The sequence below is a fragment of the Pleurodeles waltl genome, chromosome 3_1, assembly GCF_031143425.1.
Source record: "Pleurodeles waltl isolate 20211129_DDA chromosome 3_1, aPleWal1.hap1.20221129, whole genome shotgun sequence".
Classification (NCBI taxonomy): Eukaryota; Metazoa; Chordata; class Amphibia; order Caudata; family Salamandridae; genus Pleurodeles; species Pleurodeles waltl.
Genome location: NC_090440.1, coordinates 1631940820 through 1631967057, shown reverse-complemented (window position 1 = coordinate 1631967057; position 26238 = coordinate 1631940820). Strand labels below are relative to the sequence as shown.

The 26238-nt window shown below is 45.3% G+C and overlaps 1 protein-coding gene across 6 annotated transcripts in view; it reads left to right on the top strand.

The window, feature by feature from the left end:
* The window catches only part of METTL5 (methyltransferase 5, N6-adenosine), a 178752-nt gene that overhangs the window by 59451 nt on the left and 93063 nt on the right, over positions 1 to 26238 (top strand). For all 6 annotated transcript variants that reach the window (XM_069225309.1, XM_069225305.1, XM_069225308.1 and 3 more), the window contains exon 5: positions 21628 to 21710. In XM_069225309.1, the coding sequence (XP_069081410.1) occupies positions 21628 to 21710 (83 nt within the window). The remainder of the gene's footprint in view (positions 1 to 21627; positions 21711 to 26238) is intronic.

Here is a 26238-nt window from a genome sequence, read left to right as displayed (position 1 = left end):
TCATTGCCTTTGTGGTATGGACAAGAACACAGGGGTGTTTATTTGTTACAACTGGCCAGAAAAAGGTGTCCTGTACAATTGAGCATTTAAAATCACCGTGATGGTGCTTACCACCAAGACGACATTTGAGGTAAATACTTAAATATGGAGCCTGAAAAAACTGTTCATTTTACTATAAACATCAGTGATATGCCATTGTACATCCTATACTCTCTGCAAAAAGGATTAAGATTGTTACTTTGCTTATTTTATAGTTTAGGGTACATGCAAGAAAGAAAACAGGCTTGGCGTACGCAAGTGGTTTGGTGAATACAATAATTAGCAAACAGATTATATACAGAGCATTCAGTATAGACACATACAGTATATCATTGTCAACAACCCCATTATTGCATAGAACCTTTGGACTCACTGAGGTGACTCCTGCCATGAGGGACAGAATATTAAAATATTGTGGTTATGGTTAAGATGGATAAAATGTTGATTCCAAGAGGGTGTCATGAGTTATTTTGTACTTTTCCGTGGTTCCCAAAATCTCCCCGGTCTTGTGTACAGCTATTTTAAGAAAACAAGAGTGATCCATACCCATCTCCATTCCTGTAAAGTGGGGTGTGCTGTGCACTTCACTTCTTGGCTATGTCTCGTTTGGCCATTAAACAACCAAGACCAATGAGTGTGTGGTATGCTGGGTACCTCCTATCTCTTTCATAAGTCCTATTAGGGCCACATTGGGTGTAAGATCGTTGAGGTGTCCTAGTAACAAAGCCAGTGTGTTGGAATCTATCTCCTCCAGTAGGGCTGAATGTCAGGGCACCACCGAATCATACCCCTTGAGGATTGACCTCTAGTAAAGGTCAGTGGGTTAGCAGCTTTCATTCTGTGCAGTCGCTCTAAGGAGTAATAAGTCCTGTGTAAATAATATAATTGGACAGGTCTAAGCCTGGCTACTATTGCAGGAATGCAGGAATCCATTTGGCCTCCCTCTACTAATCATTGTTTACTGCTCTGAGTCTAGTTCCCAGGCTTTACGTAACTGGGTCATTGTATCCAGGTTATTTGAATCCTCTATCATCAGTGTGGCCTCTAATGGAATGCAGTAGCCTGTCCCAGAGAGGGCTGAGTATGTCTTAGCTGGAGAAATCTGAAGAACTGCAACTGTGTAGTTGTTCCGTTTCTTGTAACTATTCATAGGATTTCATGTAGTCATCCCTCAATACATTTCCCAGTCTGGGGATCCCAGTAATATCCCATCCCCTTAATTCCAATGCACTGGACTGCAAGTTGTGCAGCCTAGTAGTAAAACTGGGTGTTTGCCATCCCAAGTCCCCTCCCATATGTTGAATGAATCCAGGACCCCCATCCCCAACCCCACCACTCCCCTCTCTCCCCACTGCATCATCACAGAAAACTGGGGTCCTAATCTGTCCTAATTTTAAAAGCAGTCACGGACCACCTAAGGAGGCTTTACAGACTCTCAGGGGTCCCCGGACCCCTAGAACTCTTTCTGTTGTGATCTGTTCCTACTGATGATAATCAGGTCATTGCTAATTTGTAGATTCACTTATCATGGTTGTTTCTGTACACCACACATTCAAACATTGAACTCCTGTATCGCTTCTTTCATATGTAGAATTTTCCATATAATTGGACTGGTTTTCCTTTATAGTCTTTTCTTAATGGATCTAATGCCTAACGTAATATTTGTTAACATGTGAACCACTGTGATTCTGGTTATTCAAGCAGTTTCAGATACATTTTCCTACAGGCATTGTAGGAAGTTGGCTCTGTATGTGCTATTTCAAAGTAAGGAATAGCATGCACAGAGTCCAAGGGTTCCCCTTAGAGGTAAAATAGTGGTAAAAAGAGATAATACTAATGCTCTATTTTGTGGTAGTGTGGTCGAGCAGTAGGCTTATCCAAGGAGTAGTGTTAAGCATTTGTTGTACATACACATAGACAATAAATGAGGTACACACACTCAGAGACAAATCCAGCCAATAGGTTTTGTATAGAAAAATATCTTTTCTTAGTTTATTTTAAGAACCACAGGTTCAAAGTTAACATGTAATATCTTGTTTGAAAGGTATTGCAGGTAAGTACATTAGGAACTTTGAATCATTTCAATTGCATGTATACTTTTCAAGTTATTCACAAATAGCTATTTTAAAAGTGGACACTTAGTGCAATTTTCACAGTTCCTGGGGGGAGGTAAGTTTTTGTTAGTTTTACCAGGTAAGTAAGACACTTACAGGGTTCAGTTCTTGGTCCAAGGTAGCCCACCGTTGGGGGTTCAGAGCAACCCCAAAGTTACCACACCAGCAGCTCAGGGCCGGTCAGGTGCAGAGTTCAAAGTGGTGCCCAAAACGCATAGGCTTCAATGGAGAGAAGGGGGTGCCCCGGTTCCAGTCTGCCAGCAGGTAAGTACCCGCGTCTTCGGAGGGCAGACCAGGGGGGTTTTGTAGGGCACCGGGGGGGACACAAGCCCACACAGAAATTTCACCCTCAGCGGCGCGGGGGCGGCCAGGTGCAGTGTTAGAAGAAGCGTCGGGTTTGCAATGGAAGTCAATGAGAGATCAAGGGATCTCTTCAGCGCTGCAGGCAGGCAAGGGGTGGCTTCCTTGGGGAAACCTCCACTTGGGCAAGGGAGAGGGACTCCTGGGGGTCACTTCTGCAGTGAAAGTCCGGTCCTTCAGGTCCTGGGGGCTGCGGGTGCAGGGTCTTTTCCAGGCGTCGGGACTTAGGTTTCAGAGAGTCGCGGTCAGGGGAAGCCTCGGGATTCCCTCTGCAGGCGGCGCTGTGGGGGCTCAGGGGGGACAGGTTTTGGTACTCACAGTCGTAGAGTAGTCCGGGGGTCCTCCCTGAGGTGTTGGTTCTCCACCAGCCGAGTCGGGGTCGCCGGGTGCAGTGTTGCAAGTCTCACGCTTCTTGCGGGGAGATTGCAGGGTTCTTTAAAGCTGCTCCTTTGGATAAAGTTGCAGTCTTTTTGGAGCAGGTCCGCTGTCCTCGGGAGTTTCTTGTCGTCGTCGAAGCAGGGCAGTCCTCAGAGGATGCAGAGGTCGCTGGTCCCTTTGGAAGGCGTCGCTGGAGCAGAGTTCTTTGGAAGGCAGGAGACAGGCCGGTGAGTTTCTGGAGCCAAGGCAGTTGTTGTCTTCTGGTCTTCCTCTGCAGGGGTTTTCAGCTAGGCAGTCCTTCTTGTTGTTGTTGCAGGAATCTACTTTCTAGGTTCAGGGAGAGCCCTTAAATACTAAATTTAAGGGCGTGTTTAGGTCTGGGGGGTTAGTAGCCAATGGCTACTAGCCCTGAGGGTGAGTACACCCTCTTTGTGCCTCCTCCCAAGGGGAGGGGGGTCACATCCCTAATCCTATTGGGGGAATCCTCCATCTGCAAGATGGAGGATTTCTAAAAGTTAGAGTCACCTCAGCTCAGGACACCTTAGGGGCTGTCCTGACTGGCCAGTGACTCCTCCTTGTTATTCTCATTATTTTCTCCGGCCTTGCCGCCAAAAGTGGGGGCCGGAGGGGGCGGGCAACTCCACTAGCTGGAGTGTCCTGCGGTGCTGTGACAAAGGGGTGAGCCTTTGAGGCTCACCGCCAGGTGTTACAGCTCCTGCCTGGGGGAGGTGTTAGCATCTCCACCCAGTGCAGGCTTTGTTACTGGCCTCAGAGTGACAAAGGCACTCTCCCCATGAGGCCAGCAACATGTCTCTAGTGTGGCAGGCTGCTGGAACCGGTCAGCCTACACAGATAGTCGGTTAGGTTTCAGGGGGCACCTCTAAGGTGCCCTCTGTGGTGTATTTTACAATAAAATGTACACTGGCATCAGTGTGCATTTATTGTGCTGAGAAGTTTGATACCAAACTTCCCAGTTTTCAGTGTAGCCATTATGGTGCTGTGGAGTTCGTGTAAAACAGACTCCCAGACCATATACTCTTATGGCTACCCTGCACTTACAATGTCTAAGGTTTTGCTTAGACACTGTAGGGGCACAGTGCTCATGCACTGGTACCCTCACCTATGGTATAGTGCACCCTGCCTTAGGGCTGTAAGGCCTGCTAGAGGGGTGTCTTACCTATACTGCATAGGCAGTGAGAGGCTGGCATGGCACCCTGAGGGGAGTGCCATGTCGACTTACTCATTTTGTTCTCACTAGCACACACAAGCTGGTAAGCAGTGTGTCTGTGCTGGGTGAGGGGTCTCTAGGGTGGCATAATACATGCTGCAGCCCTTAGAGACCTTCCCTGGCATCAGGGCCCTTGGTACCAGAGGTACCAGTTACAAGGGACTTATCTGGATGCCAGGGTGTGCCAATTGTGGAATCAAAAGTACAGGTTAGGGAAAGAACACTGGTGCTGGGGCCTGGTTAGCAGGCCTCAGCACACTTTCAATTCAAAACATAGCATCAGCAAAGGCAAAAAGTCAGGGGGTAACCATGCCAAGGAGGCATTTCCTTACACAACCCCCCCCAACGAAAGAGGATGAGACTAACCTTTCCCAAGAGAGTCTTCATTTTCTAAGTGGAAGAACCTGGAAAGGCCATCTGCATTGGCATGGGCAGTCCCAGGTCTGTGTTCCACTATAAAGTCCATTCCCTGTACGGAGATGGACCACCTCAACAGTTTTGGATTTTCACCTTTCATTTGCATCAGCCATCTGAGAGGTCTGTGGTCAGTCTGAACTAGGAAGTGAGTACCAAAGAGGTATGGTCTCAGCTTCTTCAGGGACCAAACCACAGCAAAGGCCTCCCTCTCAATGGCACTCCAACGCTGCTCCCTGGGGAGTAACCTCCTGCTAATGAAAGCAACAGGCTGGTCAAGGCCATCATCATTTGTTTGGGACAAAACTGCCCCTATCCCATGTTCAGAGGCATCTGTTTGCACAATGAACTGCTTGGAGTAATCTGGAGCTTTTAGAACTGGTGCTGTGCACATAGCTTGTTTCAGGGTGTCAAAGGCCTGTTGGCATTCTACAGTCCAGTTTACTTTCTTGGGCATTTTCTTGGAGGTGAGTTCTGTGAGGGCTGTCACAATGGATCCATATCCTTTAACAAACCTCCTGTAGTACCCAGTCAAGCCAAGGAATGCCCTGACTTGGGTCTGGGTTTTTGGAGCTGCCCAGTCCAGAATAGTCTGGATCTTAGGCTGGAGTGGCTGAACTTGGCCTCCACCTACAAGGTGTCCCAAGTAAACCACAGTTCCCTGCCCTATCTGGCATTTGGATGCCTTGATAGAGAGGCCTGCAGATTGCAGAGCCTTCAAAACCTTCTTCAGGTGGACCAGGTGATCCTGCCAGGTGGAGCTGAAGACAGCAATATCATCAAGATAAGCTGCACTAAAGGATTCCAGCCCAGCAAGGACTTGATTCACCAACCTTTGGAAGGTGGCAGGGGCATTCTTTAAACCAAAGGGCATAACAGTGAACTGATAATGCCCATCAGGTGTGGAGAATGCTGTCTTTTCTTTTGCTCCAGGGGCCATTTTGATTTGCCAGTACCCTGCTGTTAAGTCAAAGGTACTTAAGAATTTGGCAGCCCCTAATTTGTCTATTAGCTCATCAGCTCTAGGAATGGGATGAGCATCTGTCTTTGTGACAGAGTTGAGACCTCTGTAGTCCACACAAAACCTCATCTCTCTCTTTCCTTCTTTGGTGTGAGGTTTGGGGACTAAGACCCCTGGGCTAGCCCAGGGGCTGTCAGAGTACTCAATTACTCCCAATTCCAGCATCTTGTGGACTTCCACCTTGATGCTTTCCTTAACTTGGTCAGTCTGTCTAAATATTTTGTTTTTGACAGGCATGCTGTCTCCTGTGTCCACATCATGGGTACACAGGTGTGTCTGACCAGGGGTTAGGGAAAAGAGTTCAGCAAACTGCTGCAGGACCTTCCTGCAGTCAGACTGCTGTTGGCTACAGAGGGTGTCTGAGTAGATCACTCCATCTACTGAGCCATCTTTAGGGTCTGATGAGAGGAGATCAGGGAGAGGTTCACTCTCAGCTTCCTGGTCCTCATCTGTTACCATCAACAGATTTACATCAGCCCTGTCATGGAAGAGCTTGAGGCGGTTCACATGGATCACCCTCTTGGGGCTCCTGCTTGTGCCCAGGTCTACCAGGTAGGTGACCTGACTCTTCCTTTCAAGTACTGGGTAAGGGCCACTCCATTTGTCCTGGAGTGCCCTGGGAGCCACAGGCTCCAGAACCCAGACTTTCTGCCCTGGTTGAAATTCAACCAGTGCAGCCTTTTGGTCATACCACAACTTCTGGAGTTGTTGGCTGGCCTCAAGGTTTTTACTTGCCTTTTCCATGTACTCTGCCATCCTTGAGCGAAGGCCAAGTACATAGTCCACTATGTCTTGTTTAGGCTCATGAAGAGGTCTCTCCCAGCCTTCTTTAACAAGAGCAAGTGGTCCCCTTACAGGGTGGCCAAACAGAAGTTCAAAGGGTGAGAATCCTACTCCCTTCTGAGGCACCTCTCTGTAAGCGAAAAGCAGACATGGCAGGAGGACATCCCATCTCCTTTTGAGTTTTTCTGGGAGCCCCATGATCATGCCCTTTAATGTCTTGTTGAATCTCTCAACAAGGCCATTAGTTTGTGGATGATATGGTGTAGTGAATTTGTAAGTCACCCCACACTCATTCCACATGTGTTTTAGGTATGCTGACATGAAGTTGGTACCTCTGTCAGACACCACCTCCTTAGGGAAACCCACTCTGGTAAAGATACCAATGAGGGCCTTGGCTACTGCAGGGGCAGTAGTCGACCTAAGGGGAATAGCTTCAGGATACCTAGTAGCATGATCCACTACTACTAGGATGTACATATTTCCTGAGGCTGTGGGAGGTTCTAGTGGACCAACTATGTCCACACCCACTCTTTCAAAGGGGACCCCCACCACTGGAAGTGGAATGAGGGGGGCCTTTGGATGCCCACCTGTCTTACCACTGGCTTGACAGGTGGGGCAGGAGAGGCAAAACTCCTTAACCTTCTGGGACATATTGGGCCAGTAGAAGTGGTTGACTAACCTCTCCCACGTCTTGGTTTGTCCCAAATGCCCAGCAAGGGGAATATCATGGGCTAAGGTCAGAATAAACTCTCTGAAACCCTGAGGCACTACCACTCTCCTAGTGGCACCAGGTTTGGGATCTCTTGCCTCAGTGTACAGGAGTCCATCTTCCCAATAGACCCTATGTGTTCCATTTTTCTTGCCTTTGGACTCTTCAGCAGCTTGCTGCCTAAGGCCTTCAAGAGAGGGACAGGTTTCTTGTCCCTTACACAACTCTTCCCTTGAGGGTCCCCCTGGGCCCAAGAGCTCAACCTGATAAGGTTCCAGCTCCATAGGCTCAGTTCCCTCAGAGGGCAGAACTTCTTCCTGAGAAGAGAGGTTCTCTTTTTGGTGTTGTGTTGCAGCTGGTTTCCCAGCTGAGTTTCCTTTTCTCTTGGTAGGCTGGGCCATTTTTCCAGACTCCAGCTCTACTTTTTCACCCTGTGCCTTGCACTGTGCCCTAGTCTTGACACACACCAGTTCAGGGATACCCAGCATGGCTGCATGGGTTTTTAGTTCTACCTCAGCCCATGCTGAGGACTCCAGGTCATTTCCAAGCAAACAGTCTACTGGGATATTCGAGGAGACCACCACCTTTTTCAGGCCATTGACCCCTCCCCACTCTAAAGTTACCATAGCCATGGGATGTACTTTAGTTTGATTGTCAGCATTGGTGACTGGATAGGTTTGTCCAGTCAGGTATTGGCCAGGGGAAACCAGTTTCTCTGTCACCATGGTGACACTGGCACCTGTATCCCTCAGGCCCTCTACACTTGTCCCATTAATTAAGAGCTGCTGCCTGTATTTTTGCATGTTAGGGGGCCAGGCAGCCAGTGTGGCTAAATCCACCCCACCCTCAGAGACTAATGTAGCTTCAGTGTGACACCTGATTTGCTCTGGGCACACTGTTGATCCCACTTGGAGACTGGCCATTCCAGTTTTAGCTGGATGGGAGTTAGAAGTGGTATCTTTCTTGGGACAGGCCTTGTCTCCAGTTTGGTGTCCAGACTGACTACAGTTTCGACACCAGGCCTTTTTGGGATCAAAGTTTTTACCCTTGTACCCAGGATTGTTTTGTGAAGAGGCTCTGGGCCCACCCTCCTGTGCAGGTTTTTGGGGGCCTGTAGAAGACTCTTTACTATTTTTATTTTTGGCTGTCTCACCACCTTTCCCCTGGGGAGGTTTTGTGACCCCTTTCTTTTGGTCACCCCCTGTGGAAGTTTTGGACACCCTAGTCTTGACCCAATGGTCCGCCTTCTTTCCCAATTCTTGGGGAGAAATTGGTCCTAGGGCCACCAGATGCTGATGCAGTTTGTCATTGAAACAATTACTTAACAGGTGTTCTTTCACAAATAAATTGTACAGCCCATCATAATTACTTACACCACTGCCTTGAATCCAACCATCTAGTGTTTTTACTGAGTAGTCTACAAAGTCAACCCAGATCTGGCTCGAGGATTTTTGAGCCCCCCTGAATCTAATCCTATACTCCTCAGTGGAGAATCCAAAGCCCTCAATCAGGGTACCCTTCATGAGGTCATAAGATTCTGCATCTTTTCCAGAGAGTGTGAGGAGTCTATCCCTACACTTTCCTGTGAACATTTCCCAAAGGAGAGCACCCCAGTGAGATTTGTTCACTTTTCTGGTTACACAAGCCCTCTCAAAAGCTGTGAACCATTTGGTGATGTCATCACCATCTTCATATTTAGTTACAATCCCTTTAGGGATTTTCAACATGTCAGGAGAATCTCTGACCATATTTATGTTGCTGCCACCATTGATGGGTCCTAGGCCCATCTCTTGCCTTTCCCTTTCTATGGCTAGGATCTGTCTTTCCAAAGCCAATCTTTTGGCCATCCTGGCTAACTGGATGTCCTCTTCACTGGAGTTATCCTCAGTGATTTCAGAGTTGTTGGCCCCTCCTGTGAGGGAACCAGCATCTCTGACTATTATTTGTGGAGTCAGGGCTTGAGAGGCCCTGTTCTCCCTAAATAGGACTGGTAGGGGGGAATTTTCCTCCAAGTCACTATCTTCATCCTCTGTGTTGCCATCCTCAGAGGGGTTGGCCTTTTCAAACTCTGCCAACAGCTCCTGGAGCTGTAGTTTGGAAGGTCTGGGGCCCATTACTATTTTCTTTATTTTACAGAGTGACCTTAGCTCCCTCATCTTAAGATGGAGGTAAGGTGTGGTGTCGAGTTCCACCACATTCATCTCTGCACTAGACATTATGCTTCTAAAAGTTGGAATACTTTTTAAGAATCTAAAACTAGTTCTAGGTTCTAATTCAAACTTTTACCAAACTTTTAAACTCTAAAAGAAATGCTAACAGGGACTAACACAAGGCCCTAGCAGGACTTTAAAGAATTTAGAAACTTTTCAAATTGCAAAAATCAATTTCTAATGACAATTTTGGAATTTGTCGTGTGATCAGGTATTGGCTGAGTAGTCCAGCAAATGCAAAGTCTTGTACCCCACCGCTGATCCACCAATGTAGGAAGTTGGCTCTGTATGTGCTATTTCAAAGTAAGGAATAGCATGCACAGAGTCCAAGGGTTCCCCTTAGAGGTAAAATAGTGGTAAAAAGAGATAATACTAATGCTCTATTTTGTGGTAGTGTGGTCGAGCAGTAGGCTTATCCAAGGAGTAGTGTTAAGCATTTGTTGTACATACACATAGACAATAAATGAGGTACACACACTCAGAGACAAATCCAGCCAATAGGTTTTGTATAGAAAAATATATTTTCTTAGTTTATTTTAAGAACCACAGGTTCAAAGTTAACATGTAATATCTTGTTTGAAAGGTATTGCAGGTAAGTACATTAGGAACTTTGAATCATTTCAATTGCATGTATACTTTTCAAGTTATTCACAAATAGCTATTTTAAAAGTGGACACAGTGCAATTTTCACAGTTCCTGGGGGGAGGTAAGTTTTTGTTAGTTTTACCAGGTAAGTAAGACACTTACAGGGTTCAGTTCTTGGTCCAAGGTAGCCCACCGTTGGGGGTTCAGAGTAACCCCAAAGTTACCACACCAGCAGCTCAGGGCCGGTCAGGTGCAGAGTTCAAAGTGGTGCCCAAAACGCATAGGCTTCAATGGAGAGAAGGGGGTGCCCCGGTTCCAGTCTGCCAGCAGGTAAGTACCCGCGTCTTCGGAGGGCAGACCAGGGGGGTTTTGTAGGGCACCGGGGGGGACACAAGCCCACACAGAAATTTCACCCTCAGCGGCGCGGGGGCGGCCGGGTGCAGTGTTAGAACAAGCGTCGGGTTTGCAATGGAAGTCAATGAGAGATCAAGGGATCTCTTCAGCGCTGCAGGCAGGCAAGGGGGGGCTTCCTCGGGGAAACCTCCACTTGGGCAAGGGAGAGGGACTCCTGGGGGTCACTTCTGCAGTGAAAGTCCGGTCCTTCAGGTCCTGGGGGCTGCGGGTGCAGGGTCTTTTCCAGGCGTCGGGACTTAGGTTTCAGAGAGTCGCGGTCAGGGGAAGCCTCGGGATTCCCTCTGCAGGCGGCGCTGTGGGGGCTCAGGGGGGACAGGTTTTGGTACTCACAGTCGTAGAGTAGTCCGGGGGTCCTCCTTGAGGTGTTGGTTCTCCACCAGCCGAGTCGGGGTCGCCGGGTGCAGTGTTGCAAGTCTCACGCTTCTTGCGGGGAGATTGCAGGGTTCTTTAAAGCTGCTCCTTTGGATAAAGTTGCAGTCTTTTTGGAGCAGGTCCGCTGTCCTCGGGAGTTTCTTGTCGTCGTCGAAGCAGGGCAGTCCTCAGAGGATGCAGAGGTCGCTGGTCCCTTTGGAAGGCGTAGCTGGAGCAGAGTTCTTTGGAAGGCAGGAGACAGGCCGGTGAGTTTCTGGAGCCAAGGCAGTTGTTGTCTTCTGGTCTTCCTCTGCAGGGGTTTTCAGCTAGGCAGTCCTTCTTGTTGTTGCAGGAATCTACTTTCTAGGTTCAGGGAGAGCCCTTAAATACTAAATTTAAGGGCGTGTTTAGGTCTGGGGGGTTAGTAGCCAATGGCTAATAGCCCTGAGGGTGAGTACACCCTCTTTGTGCCTCCTCCCAAGGGGAGGGGGTCACATCCCTAATCCTATTGGGGGAATCCTCCATCTGCAAGATGGAGGATTTCTAAAAGTTAGAGTCACCTCAGCTCAGGACACCTTAGGGGCTGTCCTGACTGGCCAGTGACTCCTCCTTGTTATTCTCATTATTTTCTCCGGCCTTGCCGCCAAAAGTGGGGGCCGGGGCCGGAGGGGGCGGGCAACTCCACTAGCTGGAGTGTCCTGCGGTGCTGTGACAAAGGGGTGAGCCTTTGAGGCTCACCGCCAGGTGTTACAGCTCCTGCCTGGGGGAGGTGTTAGCATCTCCACCCAGTGCAGCCTTTGTTACTGGCCTCAGAGTGACAAAGGCACTCTCCCCATGAGGCCAGCAACATGTCTCTAGTGTGGCAGGCTGCTGGAACCAGTCAGCCTACACAGATAGTCGGTTAGGTTTCAGGGGGCACCTCTAAGGTGCCCTCTGTGGTGTATTTTACAATAAAATGTACACTGGCATCAGTGTGCATTTATTGTGCTGAGAAGTTTGATACCAAACTTCCCAGTTTTCAGTGTAGCCATTATGGTGCTGTGGAGTTCGTGTAAAACAGACTCCCAGACCATATACTCTTATGGCTACCCTGCACTTACAATGTCTAAGGTTTTGCTTAGACACTGTAGGGGCACAGTGCTCATGCACTGGTACCCTCACCTATGGTATAGTGCACCCTGCCTTAGGGCTGTAAGGCCTGCTAGAGGGGTGTCTTACCTATACTGCATAGGCAGTGAGAGGCTGGCATGGCACCCTGAGGGGAGTGCCATGTCGACTTACTCATTTTGTTCTCACTAGCACACACAAGCTGGTAAGCAGTGTGTCTGTGCTGGGTGAGGGGTCTCTAGGGTGGCATAATACATGCTGCAGCCCTTAGAGACCTTCCCTGGCATCAGGGCCCTTGGTACCAGAGGTACCAGTTACAAGGGACTTATCTGGATGCCAGGGTGTGCCAATTGTGGAATCAAAAGTACAGGTTAGGGAAAGAACACTGGTGCTGGGGCCTGGTTAGCAGGCCTCAGCACACTTTCAATTCAAAACATAGCATCAGCAAAGGCAAAAAGTCAGGGGGTAACCATGCCAAGGAGGCATTTCCTTACAGGCATCATCTTCAGTTGGACAATTCCTAATTGTCTCAATTTAGATTTATTGAGCATGGGTGCAGAGATGTTATTCTATAACCTTCTGTCTTGCAACACTGTGTTTTCCAAACTCCCGTATTTTTCTCACCAGGAACTTCAAAATGTTGATTGAGTGGCTTTGTTGTCTGGAGAGCTCAGCAAATAGAAATGTAACCAGTATGTTTTTCCACAAGTGTATCAAATATTGTTAAATTGTTGGCAAAACAATTAATCTCTTAGAGATAATATTGATTGATGCTTTTTAGTTGGAGAATATTGCCTCAGATCGGTTAGTGAGTCGAATTACCAAATCCCTCAGATCAACACACTTTTGCTTTTCATGTACACTTTTCCTGTACAAGTCTAAATATTTTTCTTTCGTTTCTCCTGTTCCAGCTCCCATCATTGAGTAAAAGAGCTGCAAATCTGCCAACAGGTTTAAATGTTAGCAAGAATATTCATGACTACTTTGAATCTCTAACTATTTCATAGACTGTTCTAATTTAGATATGGTGTTTGGAAATCCAGACAAGAATATGGTGCCCAAACCAACTGGCATTTTTGTATTGCTGAAGCGAGTGAGGAAGAACCTTTGTGTAATTTTCTTATTGTCCAGTATTATTTTGTCTGATTTCTGAAATACTTTAGACAAAACTAGAAAAACGAATCTGTTAGGATCTAAATTATTTCACTTCAACCACACTTGGAGATCCATTTGTGATCACCATGATGTGTCTCATTGTGATATCAATCTTCCAGATATCTCCCGGCCTGGGTAAAGATTAGCTTCATGTATATGACGACTATCAAGGAACAGGAGAGGCTTCTTTTATGACTTAAGCCCACGATGAGCAACGGAGTCAGCACTTCTCCAAACCTTGCTCCAGATTCTGTTCTCGAGTAAGGCTTCATCCCTGGGTAAATCGTCCCACTCCAATTATACAAATTAATGAATGAAGTACTCTTCTTCCTTTCTACATCCCTCCTGTTTGTGGAGCAGATTCAACTCCTTGGTGGGCCTCTCTCCCGACTCTGACATCTGTGATTTCTTCAGATTAGTTTCCTGTTCTGGAGGATGTATGCCTGGCACCTTGTGTACTATCTACAGACCTCATTTCCCTCATTCTTCTAAAGCACCTTTGGGCTGTAAGGCACCTATGGTGTCTTCAACCTTGCCCTTGACAGCGGCTTTTTTGATGCTGGTGATGGCATTGGGGCGATAGCAGCCCCTGCCGTACAAGTTATTTAGGTAGCGGTACCAGTGTTGACCTGATCCTTGGGGTTATGACAATTGTGGTAAAGCCAGAGCATACAGTGAAAGGTAGCTTTTGATACCCTATGGATTTTATGCAAGCATTATTCTAGGGCTTTCATGGTGATTTACACTCTCCTGCCTTGTTCAGACTCTGATGGAGGTCTCTGTTTGAATCTCCAGAATTACAGTGGCTTACATTCCTCTACAGAAGTTGATTTTAACTGCCCCTTGAGGCCCATTCACTGATGATTCTTTGAATGCCGACCTTTACAAGGCACCTAAGGTCTTAAATTTGTCATTGCCATTTGCAGAGGTTAAAGCTAAAGTCAGTTCTCCTCATTGAAACCCTTGTTACCTTTCCATGAGTTCCCTCCCAAACTCTAATTTTGTCCACTTGGAATAAGGTGGCCTCCTCCCCGGCTGTCCACTTCCAAGTTGCTTACTGCCATCGGCGGCTCCAGGCAATCTAAATTTTAATCCTCCTGTCCTTCGTCTGAGGGTCTAGTACTTATGATGACTTCTTGCTTCAAGCTTAAACCCAGTTCTTTTCCATTGTCTGCAGCAGAGAGACAGTTAAATAGATTGGGAGAGTGACAAAGAAAGTGTTCTCATTAGGGATCCTGGATCTTCTTTCATGACATATGCCTGTTGACTCATTATTCCTATGCCATTATGGGACACATCGTAGGTGGTGGTTCTGCGTTTACAGACTCATTTAAGGGTGCACTTTTCTAAAACGGTTTGTGATGAATTTGGGGCTTTTAAGCCAATTCTTAGTACAGTACATTCTGCGTTCAGATCTATTGGTTTTTCTGTGACCAATCTAATAGTTTCTGTGAAAATATACAGGCAAACAGAATAAAAACACCTTTTGACAACTCCTACCTCTTTGACATGGAGGCTGATTTGGTCTTTGACCAAATTAAACAAGGAAGTGAAACAGCACACTCTTAGTACTTGGCTTCTGCTCGACAGTCGCAATAGGCAATATCAAAAATGCAAAGGCTACTTGAAGGTTCAACCTTCTGGCAACATCAGTCTTTTTGACATCACTGACACATGGGTACATTTTCTTGCAGCTGTTGGAGGCATTATAGCTTAAGCAGCACCAAGACCAAAAGTGTGAGTTTTTCCCCTCTCTTCCCCAGGTTCTCCTGCTGGGTTATGTTAGTTTATCCTTGAATGTGTGCATCCACCCTGTAGGAACGGGGTACCTGCCTGTCTGTGGCTGAGGAATGGATTTTACAATGGGAAGCCTCCTCCCTTCTCAGGACTCATTACTTATATTTACCATTTTTCTTCCCTTTCAGCCAGCCATGACATATTTTCTTGTAGGAAGCTCATGCTTTCTCAGCAAAAGTGCAATAAAGTGGGTTCCTGAGTACGAGATTGTGCAGGGTTTCTACTGCACGTTTTCCTAGTTCCCAAATAGAATGGTGTACCTGCTCGGGCTGGTATTTATGTCCTAATTTCTTTCTTCTGATGGAGTTTGTTGTGATGTTGCTCTTGACACAAGTTTTTATTTCTTAAGTTCGGAGACTGGATCACTTGTTCTACATGATGCTTGTTCCTTATATTGGTCCAGCAGTTTCATGTTCATAGTGGGTGTCACTCATGTTCAGCTTGTAGTTCTTCCATTTTCCATGGCATGTGCACCAATGTCCTCACACAGGTCATATGGACGTTTATGTTGCATTTTTATTTATTTATTTTTGTTTTAAAATAATTTTTCAAGATAAAACAAACAAAGCAACAAAGAAACACAGATTGCTGCTAATACTTCAAGTTAGTAGATAGCCTTTAAGGCCAAACATTATATCATCCATGTGGACACAAGCATTACAATATTCCAACCATTTTGAGAAGTATGCGTGTGGCAGGTATACAGGTGTTGTCCAAGTTTAGTACTGCATGTGCCCCATTGTCTTCTGTGTGTCCCGGTCCCGCAATTTGACGCCCGCTACTGTGCTATGTTGAATCTGAATCAGCAGATATCAGATAATTACATAGGGGTTGCCATATGTTTTTGGGGTGTGATGTGGGTGGTTGAAGCTCAGTAGATAAGACTGCGTAGCCATGCTTCCGATGTGGGTGTTTTTTGACCACACCGGTGTATGGCAAGTTTGCATTTCGCTAGGAGCAAGTCTAGCACCGTATACCATCTGACAGATTGGGGGACATCGGCTACATAACCCATAAGTGCGTGCATAGGACAGGGATCTGGTGTAACTTCTATCATTAAGGATATTTTGATAAAAATGTCTATGTCATGTGTGCAAAATCTGCTGGGGTTGCCAGACACTTAGGGCAGTTCGGCTAGCGTATGGGATCCAGCTTGGCTGTGGCCGCTGGCGTCACATATACCTGTCATAGGAATCTATAATGTATGTGTCTATGGCAGTAGTTCATAGACATTGAGTTTGTGAGCAGCATGCCGTCCATACATTGTCCGCAATTGGTCATCCTATTTCCTCCCACCAGGTGTGGTGTAGCTTTGTGTCATTGGTCGGTAACAGGGTAAGTCACATGTTATATAGTCGGGACACCAGTCTGTCCCCTTCAGTGTCTGTGATCAGCAGAGTCGGGGCCTGAAATTCATCTGGCGCTTTGGGGTATGTGGGGATCAATGCCCTCGGGGCGCTTTGGAGGCGCCTAAGGATAAAGTGGTCCATGTTGGTTGCAGTGGTTAATCTTGTGTCCTCTGTTCTTGAAAAAACATACCCCTCCACCACCCCACAGGAACAGGTCACAAGAGTGTTCAGAGAAAATTTGGAAAGTGTATGTTGGATAGTGTTTCTTTCGTAATAGGAAGCCATGTATGGTTTGGTAGGGGTAGTGCAGGGGAGTAAATCTGGTCCACGTGGAGAATGCTGGCCAGCTTGAGCCATGCCCAACAGGTGGTCGAGACTGTTTGTATGTCATTGTGGTCTATTGGGTATTCCTCCGGGAGGAGAGAGAACAGGGGAATCGGAGAGGCAAGATCCCTTTCGGTTATGTTGAATTGCAACCTGGCATCTGGGTGGTACCAGTGTGATGCAAAATGGCTTTGTGCGACTATGTAATACAATTCGAAGTGTGGAACCCCCAACCTACTGCGTTCACAGGGAAGTGTCAAATACATCCCAATGGATTCTGGGTCGCTTATACACCCAGATTAGTCTTGTAAGGAGTCTCCTAAGTTAGGAAATTACAGTGCGGTATAGGAATGTTCGTGAACAGATATAGAAACCGGGGAGGACAACCATTTTAAAAATGGCTATACGGCCTGCCATAGAGAGTGGAAGGCGGACCCATCTCTCTACTTGCACGGACAGTCTGACCAGGGCAGTCCCATAATTGAGTCGGATCATATGGTGCTTGTCCCTATGTACGTACACTCCTAGGTATTCAACGTGCTCATCACACAACGTCCGAGGGAAAAGTGATCGACCAGGTGATGTCTTGTCTCTGAGTGGGAAGAGTTTGGATTTGGACCAATTAACTTGCAGCCCAGAGTATGTGCCAAATTGGGCCATCTCTTGTAAGGCAGGGTCTAAATTATCCAGAGGGTTCCTCAAGAATAGCAGGACATTGTCTGCATGTAGTGATATAAGCAATGGACCTGTTTTCAATTGTAGTCTTCTATGCCTATGTTTTTCTTGGAGGTGTTTTACCAATGGACCCATGGAGATTATAAAAAGTAGGGGGGACAACGGGCACCCTTGCTGCGTGCCTCGCAAAATCGGGAAGGGCAGGGACAGGGTATCATTAATTCTGAGTCTGGCTATTGGCACCGCATATAGGAGTTTGATCAGAGAGAGGAAGTTGCTTGGGATGCCCAGCTTGTGTCGAATCAACATCAGAAATGGCCACTCCAACAAGTTAAACGCCTTTGGGGAGGAGACTCTGTTAAGCGTGACGAACAACCTACGAAGGTTGATGGCCGTTGACCGATGTGGGACAAATCCCGATTGTGCTGATGATATAACGCTATCTATTAATAGGGTTAGTCGTGTTGGCAGTAGCTTAGCCAGTATTTTATTATCAAACTTTGAAAGAGAAATAGTTCCATAGGAGCCGCATTTTGTTCGGTCTCTGTCTGGTTTGGGCAGAAGGGTGATTACCCCTTCGCTGAACGTTGGTGGTAGTACACTAGATTGCAATGCCTCTGTGTACACTTCCAGTAGGTCTGGTGCTAGTATTGTCTTATATGCCTTGTAAAAGGCAGCGGTGAAGCCATCGAGCCGAGGTGCCCTAGGAAGCGTCAATGCATTTTCATTTAGGAGGAGTATGTATATTCCCTTGTTTCGGTGACAAGATGCTGAGGGTGGGATTGCTGCAGTTCTGGTTCGTCCATCCCCAGAGCATGTTGATTACTGCTTGTCTGGAGGGTTTGTTTCTTCACATTTTCAATATGCTTACCTTCAGCTTATGCAATACTTCGTAGTAGTGGCAGAAAGATTGCAAATGCCCTCAGGGGCTTCTACCTTCCACGTAGGGACCTGTACATTTAAAGCATGGTCCCTATGTTTCAGGATATGATTCAAACAAGCAGGGTGGCGTAGGTTTACGTTCCTGGTCCCTGGCTGCGGGTGGGGCCAAGATTCTGAGGTTTGTTGCCTGTCCATCACCTGACTAATTAGTTGATGTGGTGGCAGACAACTTCAATTGGCGTATTGCCAGTTAAGAATGGTTATTCAGCTGTAGGTGGATCAGTCTATCCTTGCCAATTGGGTTAACCTCCCGAAGGTTTTTGTGCCTTTTCATGGAAGCTTTCACACCACGGTACTGCCCCTTCTGTTCCCACTGATGGGACTGCTGGCAGATGCATCCTTCTTGGGGTAGAATTTTCAGTCTGATTATATACTTTCTCTATTCATCGTGTTTGGAGGCTGTGTCGTCAGGACAGAGTGCAGATGGTTCTGATTATGTCAGTTCAATTGGAAACCGGGTAGCATGCAGCTCGACCACGTGTCTCTCTATGTCCTTTTCATCCAGTTCTATTCATAATGGTCCTTACTTTGCATTTGTAGGGACAGGGTCTCATAAGAGCATCTTCAGACTGTTATCTCATGCCTGGGGCTAGATTGAGGTAATCTGAGCTCCTGTGTTCTACCTCTTTGGATGGAGAACATTACTGTGTCTGAGTGCTGCCTTTCTGTAAAGATTGTTTATGGGAGTTGCCAGATATGTTTTCTTGTTTGGTGCACCATTGAGGATGGGATTCTTCTTCGAACAGGTTTGCAAGTTGTTATGCTTTGGGTTCTCTTTGACATGATAAGGCCTTGCTTGGCTTTTCTTTCTTTGCATCAGCTATACCTGTTTTCTTTGAAGGGTCATGTTACTTGCATGTTTCCTTCTTCTCAGTTTGCCAGGCCTCAGTGGGATCTTATCTTACTTACCCGAGGAGTTCAATATCTGGGGCCATACAGTTGCCTTTGAAACTGTTTTTCTTTATGCCTGTATTTTTGCTTGTCTGACATGTTTGAGCGGTGATTTTGGGGGTGTTTATTTCCTCATTCTTTTCTGGCAAGTTGGTGTTCCTAATTTAGACCTCCTTTCATACAATACTGTTATCTATCCTTCATTTTATCATCTTACCATCCAGGTCTTGCCTAGGAGGGACGGGAAGCTGCAGCATCTGGAACTCTATGGGTTTCTGAGGTTTACATTACTGAATATTGAGGGAGAACCAGAAACTGTTTTCCTCCTGATGTGTTTTATGCATTATGTTTTGATATGTCGAACAAAAGGTCCCTGAGGTGCTATGGTCATTTTACTGGGTCAGACACGATTTCCTTGGCACTGTCCAGGGGTATTCTGTCCGGGACATTGTTTGGGCTGCAATATGGGTTTTGGTCCACACTTTTCCTATGATTTTCTGCCTTGACCCAGAAGGCAGCAGACATTTTAAGTCCCTTGGGCAAGACTTCTTGGTTAAATTATCTCCCCAGACCAACCTCCTAGGGAGTACTGCTTTTTTATTGATTCACATGGAAATTAATCTGCAGGGAAAAGTATCCTTCAGAAGCATAAATACTGATCTTAGTAACAACCTTTCTGGTGGGTACCTGCAGATTCCTCACTGACCTGTTCATCTCCCTATTCTAAGAAATAACCTGGCATGTTTAGTAAACTTCCAACCTAGTTTTCCTCTACATTCTTGACCATTTTGTCAGTCTGTCTTGTTGGGGGTTGGGGGTGGAATGGTAACTGAAGTCAGTAATGCAAACACATGGATGGTGATCTGCTCTTCCTTGCAGACTGCCATCCCTGTTTTTGTCACCAATCACAGGGGGTCGCAAATAGCAACTTGCTGAATATTGATTAGAGAGGTTGCTGTGCGACCCCTCTACCTCTTTGAAATGAATGGTTTGTGATGTGACCTTTTTGCATGTAGGTCACATTGTAAAATCTGAGATTGGTGGCCAAAGTCAGTGCACAATTTGCAACCTGTCTCTTAGTACATCTGGATCTTAGTTGCTTTCGAAATATTGACGCAATCTCAGGCCTCTTCAATCCATTTAAAACCATTCCCTGCCCCTTCAGCTCACTCTTGCAGCTTTCTTTCTGCTGTCTCCCATTGTGACACTTTTTTGTTTTTCTTTTCCTCCGTCTTTCCCATATGGGTCTTTTGCTTGCAGTAAATGCTTGAGGCAAAAAAATAAGTACCCTCAAAAATAGGTTCCGGTGCTCCACACCGGAAACAACAAGCACAAATTAAGCACTGCTCTTGATAAACCTGCATATTTCAGTTTATGTACTTAAGTTAAGCATTTATTAGTGCACCATCCAGGCAATTGCAATCTTTAACCACTCACGTTTTGCTACTCTAGTCAGAAGTATTGTTTTTTAAGTATCAACAAGCAAAGTGCTATTAGTTAAAAGTCACATAGGGGCCTCTTTGCAGCCATGAGCCACCTAATTAGAGTGTAGTGCACTGGCTAAAGAGGAATTGGATTATTGCATTGAACCTATATTGATTGTATGAGCACATTCTGGGTAAGGGTAGTTGCAGTTTGGTAACAAGTGGCTATTTTAGTTTTGTTGGGTATTTGGTGCACATGGTTAGAGTGTGAGAGATGCCATGAGTATACTGGATGTGGAGTGTTTCAGGGCAAATGTGTAGTACAGTGGTTCCCAATCTGTGGGACGGGGACCCCTGGGGGTCCGCAATGCCTCCTCAGGGGGTCCACGACTGCTTAGAAAATGTAATAATATTAGGTTCCAACTATCAGTAATGACTCAGTGGGGGTCCCCGGATTCCAATAATGATTCAGTGGGGGTCCCCAGGCTCCAGTATTGATACAGTGGGGGTCCACAGAAGTCAAAAGGTTGGGAACCACTGGTGTAGTACATTATGGTACAGGAGCTACACTTGTGCTATCACTGACAGTTAATTTATGATGAAGGGTATTGTTTTTGAGAATGCTATATTTAAATACTTGGCTTGGAATGAATCACAAATAATTGATTTCAAGTAGATACGTTGAAGAGAGTGTACAGTCTTAAGACAGAAGATGTAGATCTTCACAAGTTTCAAATAATCTCAATAAATTCCAGTACCCTTTATCACAGCTTTGGCAAAACGTAGTAAACAAGTTGTAGAAAACACAATGCATGCTATAAAAACGACTTGGTTTTGCTGCAAAACTTGTGTTACATTTTTGGTCACTTAATGTTTCACGATATACACAACTAGTCTGTGCTCTGCTTTACTATGACATGCTACTGACTGCCACTTGCCTTACATTTGTTTTGACTAATGCTGTGATCAGTAATTCCAGAGACCTTGCTTATTACAGTGTTTGCCACATACCTATCTTGTACATTCCTTGTTTCTTTTTTAATCTTCTTAGTAAGGTGAATGAAAATCCTATGGACCGATAAAGGTATGTTGGGAAATGCATAGCAGAGATATTTTGTGTCAGTCATAATTAGATATTCTTTTTGTCAGCAAGGCCCTATCAAAATAAAAAGAGAACAAAATCGTATTAGATTCAGTCCCTTTGTGTATTCTGCTTTGGCTCAGCTCAGTAATCCCACCATTTAGTTATATGTTTGTATCAAGCTATATAATTCGATATCTCCTATTAAGTATTTTCAAGATTGCTAGTATTCATATTGTTGAAATGTTATTTAAGGGTATTATTTTCACTTTCTAGGTATGGATATAACGTTCCTCAAAAGTGCATTGCAGATAGCAAGAACAGCAGTATATTCCCTTCACAAAACCTCAACTCGAGATGTAAGTTTTATGAGCTTGTAGCAATAGTAGTCAAGACCAGTTGTTTTTATTTAAGCATTGTATTACTTTACATGGATTTATGTTTTTATGCCAATAGAAAGTGTAGTTAAAAAGTAAAAAGCAGAGACATCAGACACAACTTATTCACATGCACCACTTTATAACCTAGGAAGCCTTGCTTAAACTTTTTGAAACCCATTAAAAGATCATGTGCATATTGCAATGCATTTATCTTTCCTAAATTGATAAATAAATCCTGGTCCTAAAAAAGGAAAGGATTTTTTGATATTATTTCTAACGGTAGTTACTCTCTCTAAGCCCGGAGTAATTGCAAAGTGCCCTCTTTTCTTCACAGCTTGAGAGATACCTTACAAATCTTCACCCTGTCAACAGGAAGAGGATTCTAGTCTATTATGTTAACATTACTGCAATGTTTTACATAGACCTGGAGAAGACATTTTGTTCCTCCCTTCTGCATTGCTGACAAATGAAAGCAAGTGTGGGTCTTGGCCCTGTATTGCGGTGCCTTTCTTGCTACAGCTCCCAAGAGGTAAAATGATGTGCATGGGCAAAGGTGGAGCCGCCAATGGAGATACAGTTGAGCTGAAGGGATCCAAAGTTTGTTCCTGCGAAAGGGTTTTAAGAAGGTTTAAGCTCTACTGCAGTGGATAGACCTTGATGGCTTTGTGTGTCACTATTTCCCTATGTTTAGTTCTTGGTGGCAATCTTCGTAAGGAACTTCTTCCTTAATACACATTCTTCTGTACAACGATATACCAGCGTTCATTTGGTTATTTAAAGGGCATTCATACCAACCCACAGTCTTGCCACTCTACTTTACCACATTTGAGACCCCCTCTTCTCATGTGGAACTCCGAGTATCCCTATCCTCTTAACATTATATTGTCATGTCCATGGACAAAGACAACCTGCAGAAGAACCAAACAATGCAGAGGACTTTTCACACACATGACTAAAAATATCAGCTAGTATTACTCCTTTTTAAAGCTCTTTAGCCACAACCTCTGAAATCAGTTTAAAATATATTGTATTATAATCCAAAATCATCTGCTCAGTCTATCTTTTTCAATATGTCTTTCCCTCGACCAAAAAGTTGTAAATTACATTGTATCTATTTTTTTTTAGAATTCTTTTTATTTGCTTTTAAAATATCACAATTAATAACATACTAATCTCTCGCATAGTTTAGACAAACATATTATAGTAAACATATAGATTCAACAATCCAGCCTAATGCTTCCCAAGTCAAATACATTTAGTCAAGATAATTCCGCCACACATCCCATATCTTGTATTTTAATAGGCAACCACATGTGGTATAGACAGACCCCTCAGTTGCTGCATACATGTCCATGCCATGGGTTTATTATTCAGTCCTTGGGAGACGAGGGGTACAATCCAGTGTCAAGCAATATCTTGTTTTGCTGCCATCAGTCCAAAGGTCACTAAACGACAGGTGCCCACTGAGTTGGTCTCTATCTCTTCAGTACCCAAGATGGCATGTTTAGGGTTTGCTGTCAGTTTATAACCCACAATCCCACTAAGGTTGTGGTATATTTTGGTCAAGTATCAGGTAATGAGAGGACAATTCAATATCATATGAATGAAGCCAGCACACTTGGTCTGGAATCTCGAATAAAAATGATATTTTTTCTATCCATACTACTTTGGGTCATAGTTTATTCAATGAAAGAATTTGATTTGGATCAGCCTAAGCTTAGCTGATACGGTAAAGCACCTGGTTGCGTTTTAGCCTTTTACACTCATCATTGTCCACTGAAACAACATCTTATTGCCAGTTGTCCAGTGGATGTGGGAGGGGATCTGGGGAGTTTACTATGAGAGACTTGTATGTATAGGAGATCCCCTTGTCAACCAGTTGTTCCATCGTCACTTTGGGTTTAAGCGGATTGAACTCAGGGATGTTTGCCAAGAGGAGTTTGTATTGTGTCAGAGCATGGCATGGTGGAGCTGTAAGTAACAGAAGAATTGGGTTTTATGCAGCTCAAACTCCTCAGTGAACGTATCAGAGGGCTTGATATGATTGCCTAACCAGATGTTGCCCAGTTGTGAGATTCCAGTCGAGTCCCAGACTTTGAAACCCCCAATTCCGACACTTGTGGGAGCCAAGAGCTCTACCATAGAGGAGTATGATTGGTGATGGAGATGTACCATTTAATACATTTAAGGGCAACAAAACAGTGGGGGGCCCAGTTAGCTCCAGGATCTCTTTGAAAACCAATGAGTCATATAACATTACCTCTAGACCCCAAGTTTGCAGGTAGTCCCTCTCCAGTTAGTAGGTTAATTTGCCCCTGTCTCCAAATATCTAGTTTTTGAGTACAGCGAGTTGTGATGCCCAGTAATACAGGTGAAACTCTGGGCTCCCCAGCCCTCCATCCAGTTGGGTCTGTATTCATTTGCTGGGAAAGACAAGAGGCTGTGCACCTGCCCAAAGAAATGCACCTAGTACTGCATTGATTTTGGAGAAGAGGTTGGGGGTTATGCTGTAGGGAAAGTTTTGAAGAGTGTATAAGAACTGCAGCACGGCTACTATCTTGACCAGAGCTTCTCAACCAAGAATTTAAAAGAGGAGTTTATCCCAGGCTGCTTCTTCTCTAAGCATATTTCGCAAAAAAGGGGTGATGTTAATGTTCCAAAGTTGTTGTCGGTCTTTGAACATGTAGATTCTCAGATATTTAAGGAGACCTTCTGTCAGTGTGAGGGACCAATGGACAGGGACGACAGAGTGAGGGACAGCTACTGGGACTTAGCAAAATTCAATAAAGCAGCCAGTGATGACTCCACCACCACCGGGGGTATTAGATGCAAACAGTAGGCTATTTTTGCCACTCTAGGACTACGGTAAGAGTTATAAAATGGCATTGGGGAAGACCTCTGACAGAACCAGGGAGAATGAGTATGAGCAGAAGTATAACATCTCTGTTCACCTTCCTCCTAGCCTGAAATTTACACTTTGTCTGCCTAGGAGTCTGCAGTGATTGCCCATTAAGTGTACTTCTTGCAGGAGAAGAACATAGGCCCCAGTTTTTTAACAGAGCCAAAGACTCCCCCTCTTTTAAATGTATTATTAGGCCTGTTAATGTTCCACATAAGGATAAGGTGAGATCTGTCCATTGCCGCTATGTGAGAATAGAAAGCAATGTGATTCAACTCGGTGGAGTGTGTATGTGAGCCGTGTGAGAACTTTTTTTATTTTTCTTAGGTTTTTAGTCGGGTTCAAATGTACCAACATAGCATGCATAACAAGTCAGAAAAAACATCAACTCAAACATACACCCCCATGAAGAGCCACTCTGTGCTTTGAGGCAATGATTACAAATTGGAGGATAGCTGGTTGAAAATTGAATCAGTTCCAGCAAGCATACTATCGGATCACAAATTATTTGATCCATTGCCATCCCTGTAAGAGCCTCCGTGATCTGTATCCAAAACTCAGATATAGCCTTGCAGAGCCAGGCCATGTGTAGGAAATCAGCTTCCCCCACCCTGCAGTGAACACAATGGGCATCATCTCACAACCCACACCTGCGGATCTTCACAAGAGTATAATATATTTGATGAAGAAACTTCAAGTGTACGATTCTTTAAATGCCTTTTGCGGCCAGTGTGTGTAATTGTGCACAGCAACAAGACCATCCTGTCTCTCCACTTTCTCTCCCCAGTGCTTCACTCCAAATCCCTGAGCCCTGTCCATTGTCGGCTGCCTATCCGCTTGCACTGCAATATAAAGCTTAGCTATTAAGTGGTGGTGCGTCACTGGTGAGCAACACCTGCGGGGCTGTGAGTATAGGCGGGACCTTGGGGAACTAAAAAATAAACTTGGCGCATAGCAGTTCTAAACTTGTAATAAATGAACCGGAAAGCACATAGTGGACGAGTGCTCTAGCATCTGCCAGGCATGTGTAGTAGAGCATGTTGTGTCAATCTCAGCATGTGGAATTTCTTTCCATCGATGTGGTAATAAAGCCCGGAGCAGAATAGGAGCAGCAGCAGCGTCATGTTCCACCGCAACATGCAGTACATACTTATGCACCACATACCAATAGTGTTCGAAATGAGCCTGCGCACAAAAATAATATAGATGTAAATCAGGAGCTTTGAATCCTCCTCTTTCATATGGCAGGGTGAGAATATGCTAACTGATTCTGGGCTGCTTCCCCGCCCACACCAGAGTCTGCAGTGGGTAGGATTATAGGAACACTGACAGATAGAGACAGAAACCTCGGTAGCACCACCATCTTTAATGTTGCTATTCTATCCGCCAGGAACAGAGGTAAGCATGTCCAGCGTGACACCTGATCTTCCAGTTTTGAGACTGCTGTGCCATAATTATGATGGATCACTAATTCAGGATCACTGTGGATCCAAATCCCAAAGTATTTAATCAGGTCAGTGTCCCACCTCAGTAGGACATTGCAGGGTGTCCTGTGTGAGTGGGAGTATAACGGACTTGGACCAGTTGATGCTCAGTCCTGTGTAATGT